The 14,215-nt window shown below is 41.5% G+C and overlaps 1 protein-coding gene across 1 annotated transcript in view; it reads right to left on the minus strand.

Moving 5' to 3' along the window:
- The window catches only part of LOC309558028 (unconventional myosin-X-like), a 299,530-nt gene that overhangs the window by 94,548 nt on the left and 190,767 nt on the right, over nucleotides 1-14,215 (minus strand). The window contains exons 17-21 of the mRNA XM_082260951.1: nucleotides 9,902-9,984; nucleotides 9,704-9,812; nucleotides 5,086-5,166; nucleotides 3,251-3,375; nucleotides 1,143-1,257 (exon numbers count right to left, since the gene is read on the minus strand). Of these exons, the coding sequence (XP_082117077.1) occupies nucleotides 1,143-1,257; nucleotides 3,251-3,375; nucleotides 5,086-5,166; nucleotides 9,704-9,812; nucleotides 9,902-9,984 (513 nt within the window). The remainder of the gene's footprint in view (nucleotides 1-1,142; nucleotides 1,258-3,250; nucleotides 3,376-5,085; nucleotides 5,167-9,703; nucleotides 9,813-9,901; nucleotides 9,985-14,215) is intronic.

The following is a 14,215-nucleotide window of genomic DNA, read 5'->3' on the forward strand; positions in this document are numbered from 1 at the left end:
TATGCACTTTGCAAGTGCAGTTACATAGTAGGTGAGGTTGAATAAAGACAATAGTCCATCCAGTTCAACCTGTGTAGGTGTGTGTGGCTGTAATCATCTCACATAGCCCTGAATGTTCTGATCCTTGAGATGTACGTCTAAGAGTCTTTTGAAAGCCACCATACTACCCGCAGAAACCACCTCTTGTGGTAGACAATTCCACAATCTTGTAGCCCTAACAGTAAAGAACCCCCCACGTTGCCTGAGGTTAAAACGCTTCTCCTCTAATCGCATTGTATGCCCTCGAGTCCTCATGCAATCCCTTCGACTGAATAGCTTTTTTCTAAGCTGAGATCCCCATTGAGATATTTATAAATTGCTATCATGTCCCCCCTCAGGCGTCTCTTCTCCAAGGAGAATAAATCAAGCGATTTCAGACGCTCTTCATAATTAAGGTCCTCCAATCCCCTAATCAGTTTAGTTGCCCTTCTCTGGACTCTCTCCAGCTCTCTCCTCCTGAGGACTGGCGACCAGAACTGGACAGAATAATAGGCTCAAACTTTTTATTTTAGCTGACAAACCAAACCAAACAAATGGTATGCACATTGCGGTGGGCTGTGGTGCATTGGCCTCTACCATAAAATGTATGTTGTTGCAGTTCACAATGAATTGCACGATAACACCAGAAAAATGCGCAAACAGGCATTGTGGATACACACATTTAAAGTGCATTCTTAGCTGTCACTGCCCTGGAACATGCATGTCACCAATGAAGTAAGAACTTCAGGCCAGCATTTTCGCTCCTAGTCAGAGAGAAAACTTACTAGAATGCGAAAGGTTTGTGGGCATCTGACCATTACATTTACACATATGGCAAAAAAGTACGTGGGCATCCCTCCAAATGATCCAGTTCAGGTGCTCCCAGTGAAGGGTACTGGTAATGCTACAGCATATAAAGACATTTGAGCAATTGGGAGCTTCCATCTTGTGGCAACAGTTTAGGAAAGGCATTATTTTCTATTCCAGCATGAATGTGCCCCATAAAGTCACATTTTAACCAATTTGGTGTGGAGAAACCATTACCATTACCAATATCAAGTAGAACGATGACACCCCACATGCAGAAAAAGTAGAAAAACGGTTTCTTAAATCTGGTCCCATACCTTGGTCTTGCCAAGTTGCCACGCTTTCTTGGAGGCATCAAAAGTCTGAAGGAAGGCAGCACACCTTCCCTTCACGTCGTCTGTACCTTTGATATTACTCAGCAGCATTTTATACCTGTAAAAAGATAATCCGTAAATAAGCGCAGTGCTCGGATAAAAACAGAAGTTACCCTTAGTACTCAACCCCATTCAATCTAAAATTTTCATAATGTGGTATAGCCACAGATTCTTATCCAGGTGTATAAGGACCTCTAAAGGTTCTTCCACTGGCTAACTCTGCTTGCTATGGAAAGCTAAACAAAAAACAAAAGTAGGAAAATCTAAAATCTAATATACTATATATCCAGTATGTCCTTTTTTATGATTACCAAAGTAGGAATGCATTTTAATTTTTAGATTTTTGATATAGCAGAAAAGATTTAGAACCTTATAATCCAACCTGCCCTTCTCAACCAGGGTTCTGTGGAACCCTAGGTTCTTCCAGAGGTTGCTAGAGGTTCCTTGAAAAAGAAGCAATTTTGGTCTTTCAGATATGTTCCCATGGAAAATAATGATCAGTGATAATGTTAGGAGCATTCTTTCTACTAATCAACACACTTCTGTACAGTGAGCTGTCGATGTAGTAATTATTAGCAAGGGGTTCCCTGAGACCTGAAAGTTATTTCAAGGGTTCCTCCATTTTAAAAAGGTTGAGAAAGGCTGGTCTAATCACTTTCTCCTGTGTCACTAGCACTGGAAGAAAGAGGAAGTTTCTCTATTATTTCACAGGTAGAGAAAAAAAGGGACATGGATCTGGAATTGAAGCTCCACAAGTTTATAGTCCAGATACAAATGTTATTGCAATGAAAGTTTAATGGAAGACCTTTCAAAAGGACAAGAACTTACCCCTTCAATCAGGGCCTAATAATAGGAAAAACAATTTATGCGGACTGGACAATGAATGCAATGGGGTCTACTTACTAAAACTGGAGAGTGCAAAAGCTGGTGCAGCTCTGCATAGAAACCAATCAGCTTCCAGGCTTTTTTGTCAAAGCTTAATTGAGCAACATGGGCATCCGCAGAACTTTTTTGGGGGGGGGCATCATTTTAAGGTCACCCATGCTCTGCCCATTTTCGACAATGTCATGTTTTCAGAACGCCGTTCTTGTGACCTGCCTCTCTCCTCCTCCCGACTGACATGAATCCTCGGCCCCGCCCACTGCAGGCAGCTGTCAGACGGAGAGAGGAGAGAGCCGGCAGGTCACATGATCGGCTATCTAAAAACCGGTAAAGAACAGCATTTTTTTTTAAAACACATACACAGACACAGGGGCACGCAGGATTGTTAAACAGACCAAACATGATGGTATAAAGCGGCTTAACAACTACTTTAAAGGAAAAGTTGAGATTTCAGGGGGGGGGGGGGGGGCGGATGCCCATGTTGAGCAAACTGAAGTTAGACACTGGTTACCGTGAACAGCTGCACACTCTCTAGTTTTAGTAAATCAAACGCATTGTTTGTGGAATTGGCTGAAACACCCAAAAAGTGTAGGTTATTTTAAGTCCTTTATTTGATCATAAATTGGAATAAGTTTGTATCTGAACTGTCAACTGGTGGTGTGGCACTTCATCCCCAGATTTATTTAGGCTGGCTATACACGGTTCCAATCTCGGTCATTACACCAGGAACCAGCCCAGACTCGAACCGTTATTGGGCAGACTGAATAATCGATCAGATTTGGTATAACCAGCCTGCCGGATTCTCTTGCGAATATCGCCAGTGGCTATAGCGCTGTCTTCTCCCGGCGGGGACGGCTCACCTGATTTGTGTAACACTGCACATAAAGGTTCCATACCTCCTATTCTGGCAGTCCCTGGGAGCGCTGTCACCTTCTCCCTGCTCTAGAAAGTGGGTGCTAAGGAGGCGGGCTGTGTGCATCCATAAATGCACACTGCGGCAATAAGCCACGCCCCCACTCCCTCCTCACAGCAGTTTGACTGACAGCAGCAGGAGCCTATGACTCCCCTGCCCTCAGTGTCTCCTGTAAAGCTGCTGCAGCTTAGACGGAGCCTCCTGTGAAAGGAGATGCCCACAAAAGCCAATCAGCAGTGTTCAATAGTGACATCACCTGGCAATGAAGTCCTGGTATTGTCTGCGGACAGGGTACCCAGCTCTCCGGATCTTCACAGTCTCTAACATTCCAGAGTACCTCAGCTGGTTCAGGACAACTTCTGGGCTGAATTTACTTGGCAGCTGAAAGGAGACAAGACGACTCAACACTAAACCACAGGAAAGTAAAACTACAAACAAAACAAGCCAGAGGCTCTATGGTATAGAAATAGTCACCGCACACCTCCCAACTTCCCATCTTTTAGCACAAAATATGAAGGCAAAAAGGACCCATCCTTGCTACGCCTCGATTACGGTAACCATGAAAAAGGCCTACAAAAGTATTGTTAACACCCACACTGCTATTTTACTTTTTATTGCTGGCTTTTCTTTATAAGGCAATAATTTAGAGTTTGGATAAAAGGTTGGACAACTGTAGCATTTATTGTTACATAGTTACATAGTAGTTGAGGTTGAATAAAGACAACAGTCCATCCAGTTCAACCTGTGTAAGTGTGTGTGGCTGTAATCATCTCACATAGCCCTGAATGTCCTGATCCTTGAGATGTACGTCCAAAGCCCCATACACACACGCAGATCGTCGTCATACAAATGTTCGTCTTTTCTCCCCGGGATGTCGGTGTCTGTTGAAAAGTGCAAAGACAGCACAAGGACAGCACAAGAATTTTGTCCGCAGACTTCAGCTGACTGCAGAAGTGATGTCATGTAATTGTTAACTTTCCCTGTGTTTTTTCTTTTCTGAGCATGCCCAGTCTTGCAAATCTGCGGTCTGTCGGCTGATTTCTGTACTGACAGGCGAACAATCGTCCGTTCTGGTGTCTGCAGACAAAAATTTTCATGTTTGCAAGAAAGAATCTTGTCCGCGGATTGTGTGCAGACATCTGTCGGAGGCACCATACTAACACGCATACAATCGGCAGATCTTTCGTCCGCCGACGTTTGTATGACGACGATCTGCGTGTGTGTACGGGGCTTAAGAGTCTTTTGAAAGCCACCATACTTCCCGCAGAAACCACCTCTTGTGGTAGAGAATTCCACAATCTTGTAGCCCTAACAGTAAAGAACCCCCCCACATTGCCTGAGGTTAAAACACTTCTCCTCTAATCGCATGGTATGCCCTCTTGTCCTCATGCAATCCTTTCGACTGAACAGCTTTTTTTCTAAGCTGAGATCCCCATTGAGATATTTATAAATTGCCATCATGTCCCCCCTCAGGCGTCTCTTCTCCAGGGAGAATAAATCAAGCGATTGCAGATGCTCTTCATAATTAAGGTCCTCCAATCCCCTAATCAGTTTAGTTGCCCTTCTCTGGACTCTCTCCAGCTCCAACACAGCCCTCCTGAGGACTGGCGACCAGAACTGGACAGAATACTCCAGATGCGGTCGGACCAGAGTTTTATAAAGTGGAAGGATTATAGTCTTATCTCTGGAATACATCCCTTTCTTTATGCATGCTAATATTCTGCTGGCTTTGGCAGCTGCCGCTTGACATTGCATGCTATTTCCTAATCTATCATCAACCAAGACTCCCAGATCCTTCTCCATTTTTGATTCCCCCAAGGGTTCCCCTCCTAACGTGTATTGTAAACTGGTACGTTTTATACATTTCTTTACATCTTGGTAAATCTTGTGAAGGTCAAGTGGTTAAAAAGAAGCAAAAAAATAAAATAAAAAACTTCACAGAGTATGGCTGTAGACATCTTTGCAAATTTGTAATTGAGGTCCTCTTTAGGTTTTAAGCTGATTACCCACCAAGGCACACCCCCATCCCATATTTTAAGGTAGGATATTTAGATGTACAGAGAGCGAGCAGATTTTCAGAACTGTCCTTACCTTCTCTGTGTTGGGTTTAATGCAGCGAATGAAGAATGGGTTTGAAGTGCTGAGCATCGCCATGAGGGAATGGAGGGATTCCTAAATACACAGAAAAGATTAGGACCTTACTTGTCTATATAACCTCCATTACAACTAAAGTAAAACAGATGCAGAAACAGAAATGGATCAGATATAACACCTTCAAAGCACAAGAGTAGGACAACAACTGGGAAAACTTTTTGAAGGGGGGTCAAACAACTTACATGACTCAATAGGCAACAAGTTATTATCAAATTATAATTTTGTACAGTAAAACTATTCATACAGAACTGTTGCACTTGGCTCCCTCTTATAATCTAGAGCCTAAGCAGAGGTCACATTGACTCTGGGCCACCAGAACTCCAAGTCAATATACTCAAAGATAGTGGGGGGGGGCTGGACCAGGGGGCAGGAAGGCAATTGCCCCCCTGGCCGCTATGATGCCCTGTAAAAAGGCTGCACTGCTTCTGCCACAGACATGCCTAAAGGATTCCTGGGGAAGAGAAGTTAAAAGTCCCCACTACTGACCTACTGAGTGCAGGATGAAGACAAGGACCGAGTGCAGTGACCCCCCCCCCCCCCCCCCAGAATGGATGGTGTAAACTGTGTCTAAGCAAAAGCCAGTTACACTGGAGACTCTCCCCCGACCAGCCCCAACCAAGCTGTCCCAGCTCTACCTGGATTTGGCCGGTGGTTAGAGAGTACCTGGAGTGGAGCTTCAGCTTGGAATGGGGGTCAGAAAGAGGCCGGTAAGAGGGAGAGTGGGAGGGGGGCTGAGTTGCTGCACCATGGACCTCTGGATTGTACTTGCCCCCCCAGGCCGAAAGTTGCCAGTCAGCCCCTGCTCAAAGATGTGCTGGGAATTTTAAGATTTGCATGAGTAGCCAGATGAAGGAAAACTTCAAACAAGCCCAATAGGTCTGGTGAGACGGCTCCCACCTAGCAAGACTTTCCTTGATGGGCAACCAACAGCAGTCCAAATGACAGAAATACAGAAAACAGCGGCAGACCGAAACTGGATAAAATAGTCCTAGATAATTGAAATTGTTGGTAAAGAAAAGTGACATAAAATATTCCAATGTATTTCGGGGCTAACGCCACTCTCCATTCAACAGGGCTCAACTTGGAACAGGACTTTGATGGACTCCGAAAACCGTAGCTTGTGAATACTTAGTTAAGGCCGAATAGTAAAAATGGTAATCTCACATGGAAGTTCATTTATATTCTTTGTTGAAAAGAATTGTCAGATACAGCCAGACAAAGCTTTTAAGGGGAACGGTCTTCTGATGTAATGGAATCCAGAAGAATATACATTTTATTAGGGCTGAATAAGGGCCTAGATTAGGCTAGAGTGACAGTGTGACCTGACTGCAGTTAAGAGCAGACGGCATAATCTCTGCGTTATAAAGCCCCGTTCTTCCTTATGGTGCTACATAGAATTACTTAAGCCCTGGAGAAGGGGAAGTCCATTCCCTGGAAAAGCATTGGCTGGATCTGACATTTTTGTTCAACAAAGCACTTTAGATGAACCTCCAAGCAGGATGATCATTTTGTACTAGCCGCTCCTTGGCACATATCCAGGATTTGATTCTCTGATAAGTGATTCCCACCTAGTGAACAGAATGGCAGCAGCCTAGGACCTTTAACCAGAGCTTTACACACCTTCCGGTATCAAAGGTTTACCTTCTCCAAGGAGTACATCCCACCCACCTTTTTTTTTGGTATTATATTAAAACCAATTCTCATGCGTATAGGCCCAGTGCCACCATATACCTATCATTTCCCTTAAGGAATTATATCATTAAGACACTCTTTGATTAAAGCAGAACTCCACTATATCTGAGCACCACAAACCTAAATCACTATTTATTATAATATTTAAAGAAAACTTTGTCATCCATCCATGTCTGTGTGCACTGTTTGGTAAAGAAATCACTTTGAAAAACACCCCCTAGCAAATTTTAGCCACTGCCATCTTCAGTAATGTAGGATTTACTTTGTGGAATCTATATGCCCTTAGTTCAGGAAAACATGTTTAAAATAAGTAAATATAATATACCTTCCTATCTATTTATCAAGGCTATCAGCATATAAAGTAAAATAGTTAATGCTGTTTGGGAGAGTTTAGTTGGGAGAGTTTAGTTGGGAGAGTTTAGTTTCGCTTTAAACTGAATACATTAAATTGACTGTCATTGGGATTATTATTATTATTATTATACAGGATTTACATAGCGCCAACAGTTTGCGCAGCGCTTAACAAAATGAAGGCAGACATTACAGTTACAATACAATTTGGAACAAAAGGAATCAGAGGGCCCTGCTCGTTAGAGCTTACAATCTAAAAAGGGAGGGTCAATTGATACAAAAGGCAATAGCTGTGGGGGATGAGCTGATGGAGCAAGTGAAACAGTGTTATTAGTTAGTAGCCGGGTAGGCTTCTTTAACCGGTTGCCGACTGCGCACAGTATATTTACTGCAGTCGGCCCCGGCCAGGCAGAGTGACGTAGGTCTACGTCGCTCGCCTGTCACTCCTTCTAAAGCCAATAGCGGGCGGGCGCGCGCCCGCTGAGGCGCGCGCCCGCCTCGGCTCGTTCACGGAGGAGTGCGGGAGTGTGACTGGCGGACCCGATGTCCGCCGGTCACACTACGATCGCCGGTACAGCGGGAGAAAGACAGAGCGGCTTATGTAAACAAGCCGCCTGTCAGTTCTCCCTGTGTAAAAATGAAGATCAGACAGTTCTACTATGTAGAACTGTTGATCTTTGTTTTTACACTAGTAGACCTGTCCCTGCACAGTAAGAATCACGCCCCTAGGACACACTTAACCCCTCCCTGTCCAATACTGTTAACCCCTTCCCTGCCAGTGTCATTTTTGCAGTAACAGTGCATATATATAGCGCTGATTACTGCAGTAATGTCACTGGTACCCCCAAAAGTGTCAAAAATGTCAGTCAAGGGTCCGATCTGTCCGCCGCAATGTCGCAGTACCGCAAAAAAAATCGCAGATCGCCGCCATTACTCGTTAAAAAAAAAAAAACACCAAAAATGACAGAAATCTTTCCCTTTGTTAGTAAACGCGATAACTTTTGCGCAAACCAATCAAAATACGCTTTTTGCAATTTTTTTTACCAAACATAGGTAGCATAAAACAATTTGGCCGAAAATTTTAAAAAATTTTGATTTTTACATTTTTTTGGGGGGGAATTTCATATAAAAAAAAGTGAAAAATATTGCTGTTTTTGCAAAAATTATGCTCTTTTTTTGTTTATAGCGCGTGATCAAAAAATCGCACAGGTGATCAAATACCACCAAAAGAAAGCTCTGTTTGTGGGAAAAAAAGGACATGAAATTCGTTTAGGTACAGCGTCGCACGACCGCGCAATTGTCCGTTAAAGTCACGCAGTAAAAAATCGCAAAAAAACCCCTGGTCTTTTAGCAGGAAAATCCTCCGGTGGTAAAGTGGTTAAAGAGAAGGGTTTTCAGGGATCGTCTAAAGATGGATAGATTAGGGGACAGTCGGACAGATTGGGGTAGAGAGTTCCAAAGAATGGGAGAAGCTCTGGAGAAATCCTGGAGGCGAGCATGGGAAGAGGTGACAAGGGAGCTAGAGAGCAGGAGGTCTTGGGAGGACCGAAGAGAGCGGCTTGGTTGATATTTTGAGATCAGGTTAGTGATCTAGCTGGGGGCAGAGTTGTGGATGGCTTTGTAAACTATTGTTAGCACTTTTAATTTTATTTGTTGGGTGAGTGGAAGCCAGTGAAGGGATTGGCAGAGAGGGGTGGAGGACATTGAAGGTTGGTATTGTGGATAAGTCTTGCAGCAGCATTCATTATGGATTGAAGGGGGGATAATCTATGTAAGGGTAATCCAATGAGGAGGGAGTTGCAATAGTTGAGGCGAGAGATAACCAGGGCGTGAATTAAAAGCTTGGTGGTGTCATTGGTTAAAAAGGGCCGTATTGGGATAATAAAATCAATACTTCTGTAAATGAAGACACTTTATAGGTGCCTGTTTTTGTGCCCATTCATAGAACCTTCACTCAAAACTAAAGCTGGCCTTACATGGATCGAAATTTGGCTGGTTCAGCAAGGACTGGACAAATTTTGATCCATGTTTGGGCACCCAGAGCGTCAGGTTTTTCCTGACCAATCAGTACTGATGGCTATAGCCCATGGCACTGATCATTGCATTCGGATGATGGTGAAAACTTAATCGCTGTCAGAACACAATAGCGGTGGGAGGGTTGCCCTATCCACATTAAATGTATAAATCCTATACAATTCTGGGCATGTTGGATACCGGATTCTCCTGCCGCACTTTGTGATTCTCCCACCGGTCCATGTGTCCTGTAGTGACATACGAGTCGGTGGGAAAAAAGCAGAGGGGGACTTGGGCATCCAACATAATCACTTTAACATTTAAAGCAATTATAAAGGCTTGCTTTTTTTTTAAAAAAAAATAACAAAAACATGTCACATTGAGACTTTAGAACCATTTTAATGCTAAAGTGAATTTAGAACCTCAGATATGTAGATCCCTTTGGCATCTGCCAACCCCCCATCATTGAAGAATGCCAGAGAATGTATACAATTCTTACCCTGAACTGAGAACTGACTGTGGGCTTCTTCTTCATTGTCCCCATCTTAAGGGTCCCCTCTCCAGATCTGCTGGAGACCTTCTCAAACAGATCATAAATAAAATCCAGTCTTAAAAAAGATAAAAAAAAAAACACAATGTGACTGTCTGGAATACAAATGTTCATCTATAAATACTGTACATTTCCCCATGCACCAACCTGCTGTCTCTTAGCATGTTCAAGATATCGTCCCGGAAAGTGTCCCTGTTCTTCTCCAGGAAGCCCTTCACATCATACGTGACCTAGAGATGCAGGACAGATCTGATTATTAGAAGATCATCTTCATAGTCTTATTTCACGGCCCTTCACACAAAAATGTTGGCCCTTAAAACAGTCCCTGCCCCAGTCAAAGTATGGCACAAAGCTGAACTCTGGGATAAGTAAATATTGTAATATAAGAGACGTGTGTATTCTTACTTAAATCTTGGTGTTCTGTGTGTTTTGTTTTTTTTTGTACAGGATCTGTGCAGTAATCCAGTGTGAAACTTTACCTTTGTGCAGGAACCTGTAATAAAGACCACGCACTGCTGCTGTCTCTCCTTGTGCAGGGAAACTGGTCTCCGCCCCCCTCCTGTAGTTTTCTGTAGGAAGCCTGTATTGGGTGGAGCTATTGGGCCCCTCCCACATCTCTGCAATCTTCACATGCTATACTATATAGCAAAGTGATGATGTCGTGATGTCATTGCTACCATTACAAGATATGTGGGTACAGCATTTGGTGCACACAGGGTAGAGCTATATACTGTTTGGCTATATATATATATATATATATATATATATATATAGGATTTATATAGCGCAGACAGTTTACGCAGCGCTTTACAACTTAAGGGTAGACAGTACAAATACAATACACTTTAATACAGTAGGAATCAGAGGGCCCTGCTCGTTTACAATATAGATCTATATATATTATATATAGCTATACATACACACACACATTATATATATATATATATATATGTATACATGTATATATAATTTATTGTGTGTATGTATGTGTGTGTGTGTGTGTGTATGTATATATATATATATATATATATATATATGTATGTATACATGTATATATAATTTATTGTGTGTATGTATGTGTGTGTGTGTGTGTATATATATATATATATATATATATATATATATATATATATATATATATATATATATATATATATATACACACACACACACACACACATACATACACACAATAAATTATATATACATGTATACATACATATATATATATATATATATATATATACATACACACACACACACACACACATACATACACACAATAAATTATATATACATGTATACATATATATATATATATATATATATATATATATATATATATATATATATATATATATTCAACATTTTCGTGCCTTGAGTTCAACTTTTAAAGATGACCAAAACACAAAAACCATCTGTTCATAGAATTTCTATACCATCCATATTAGATTTGAATGCAACTATGTACTGCATGCAAATTGTTTTAAGTAGACCTTGCATTGCGTTTTTTGTCAAATCTGGGTCCTGTCAACCTCCAAGTCCCTCTGCTTTTGTTAAATATCAGACCCCAATTGTTTTTGTAACATGCCAGATACCAGGATAGAGGGGACCCAACACCAGGATACAGGGAGCTCGACACCAGGATGTAGGGAGCTGGAGGAAGACAGAACCTAAACTTAAATTCACCAAGCAGGGCTTTAAACTGGTGGAAATGTTGCCCAGAGGTAACAGATCAGATGATGTACACACAATCACCCTTAACTGTCCTTCATTTGGATGAACTGTCTTTTTTTTTTCCTTTTAAACCAAATCCCTCCATCCCTTAATCTTACCTTCAATTTCCTTTTATTTTATACTGTATGTTGTGTACAGTACTTTATACAAAAATGTACTATTTAGCTCCCAAAGTGTTTCACTGCACTAAACCTGTAACTTGTTGCATTGTGAAAAGTATAAAGGAAAAAAAGAGTGAATAAAAACCACTTATCCAATCAAAGAAAAATTCAATTTATTTAACTGGGGGGCACGGCAGGGCGGGGTGTCCTTTGCCTACATATTTTGTGCTTAAAGGTGACCCTCTCTCATAGCTCAGAAAGTTTGGAGGTGTGCATAATATACATTCCTTTAATAAAATGTATTTAAAAAGGGAATGTATATTTTGTTATAATGCATGTAAAATATATGATCATGACACAAGGAATCAGTTATACAAGGAAGAGGAACACCACACACAGAGATGCAAAATATTCTTCCTTTATTAAAATAGCCAGGAACAAGCAGTAGTCGGATGCATTGTGCGCCAGGCATTGCACTTTGACACCTAATGTGAAATTCTTCAGAATACTACTTTTCCTGCTATTTTAGTAAAGGAAGATTTTTTTTATTTTTTTTTTTTTTTGCACCTCAGTGTGCAGTGTTCTTGTTGCTGGTATAATTGATTCCATGCATCGTGCTGATGTAACAAAATACTTTCAATGCATAATGAGAAGTACTAAAGCACAACCTTTGTGTACTGAAATGCAAAAGCAGGAAGCAGGGCTGGAGTATGTAATGAGAAAATATAGCTGCCTGGCTACAACATATGGATAACGTTCAATGCATCATAAAGTAAAAGTAAGGCCTCTTTCACACGGGCGTTCCGTATGTCCGTATATCACCCCATCCGTTTGCGGGTGATATACGGACATAATGTATGTCAATGGGATTGGGGATGTCAGCGGATGACCATCCGCTGACATCCGATTTGCGCCCTTTCAGTTCTGTTCCATTTTTTGGAACAGAACAGAACCCTCTTCCAATTAAAAAACGGAAAGGACGCAAAATCGAATGTCAGCGGTGACATCCGCAATCACATAGACATCCATTATGTCCTTATATCATCCGCAAACAGATGGGATGATATGCGGACACACGGACCGGATGACACAAGTGTCACCCGTGTCTGTAAAAAAAAAAAAAAGTGACTGAACGGACGACAAAAACGGAGCGCCTGTGTGAAAGAGGCCTAAGGTGCTTCACATAAATATATCCATGTGACGTAAAATATATGAATACATTACATATTAGAAATATAAATCCGAAAACCAAGTCCAATTTTCTGATGTATAGTGTATCCCAACACCATACAAAAATATCTGTACTCATATAATTAATTCTTCCTCCACTATAAAAGTGCTTTACCACGTGTTCCAAAAATGAACACTCACCGGAAACATATGACCCCATTGTACAAGAAGGTAATTTAGCGCTATTCCAGCCTCTGGTATGCTATCTAGCTCTCAGGTCCTTCACAACTGTCCCATCTCCCTCAGACAGTAACAAATCAGCACCAGAAAATACAGAATCTCACAATGCAGTATTAATTTAAAAGGGGCATGAATAAATAAAAGTAATCATAACACTCACATTTAAAGGTGCCCAAAATATCGGTAACAATGTATACAGCCTTTAGGTAAAGCCACTACGCCGCTCCAATCTCTGCGTGACAGGAAATGATGGACGCCAGTCTCGCCTCAACGCATTTCACTATCACAGCATCCTCAGGAAGCTCTCCGCTGTGAAGGACCAGTAACGCTGGGGCATTTTCAGGACTGGAGAACTATAGAGCATACCAGAGGCTGGAAAAGCACTAAATGACCTTCTTGTACAAAGGGGTCATAGGTTTCTGGCAGAGATGTAACAAAATTGTGGTGGGCGAAACAGATCGGGCAAAAATTGTGTTTTCGGCATTTTGCCAATAGAGAAAAAGTTGCCGATAATGGCTCTGAAAACGCACGCGATTTTGCTGCAATTTTACTGTACTTATGGTGGGTTTTTCATGGGTCATAGGACTCAAACCATCAAAAACATAAACACGGGTGGGTTATTGATGCGTTCTTGCTGCATTTTCAATGCTTTTCAATGGGGAGATGTTTGGTGTGGTTTTTTTTTTAACTGACCAAAAATGCAGAAAGCAAGATTTTTAACACCACAACGGAAGCGCAATGGACTAGTGTGAAGACATTCGTAGAATTTAAAGGGATGAATTTTTATAAAGCTTTTCTTGCTCTAAAAGGTGCCGATAATGGCTGACAATAAATTAATTCAAATGCATGATATTAATTAAAAAGTTGAATATAATTCTATATAAACATTTTTTTTTTTTTTTTTACAACAGTCATTTTCCATATCGGCCAAGTGCATCCTGAATTTTAGGTTTCGGTACCAAAATGTATTCTCGGTGCACCTCTTATTTCCGAAAAGCATTTATGGAGGACATGGTGAAGCTCTTTTCTAGTGGAGGAAAAAATTGGATTTTTGTACTTACCGTAAAATCCATTTCTCTGAGTTCTTTGACGGAGAAAGCGCTCCATAAATCATAACTATTGGGTTATATTGCCTCCCCAAGGAGTAGGACTAGGCAAAACAGAAAAAACCTGACTACGCCCATAGGCCATCCTCAGCTTGGTATATACCCCC

Source organism: Pelophylax lessonae, assembly GCF_965119305.1.
Source record: "Pelophylax lessonae genome assembly, chromosome: 6".
Classification (NCBI taxonomy): Eukaryota; Metazoa; Chordata; class Amphibia; order Anura; family Ranidae; genus Pelophylax; species Pelophylax lessonae.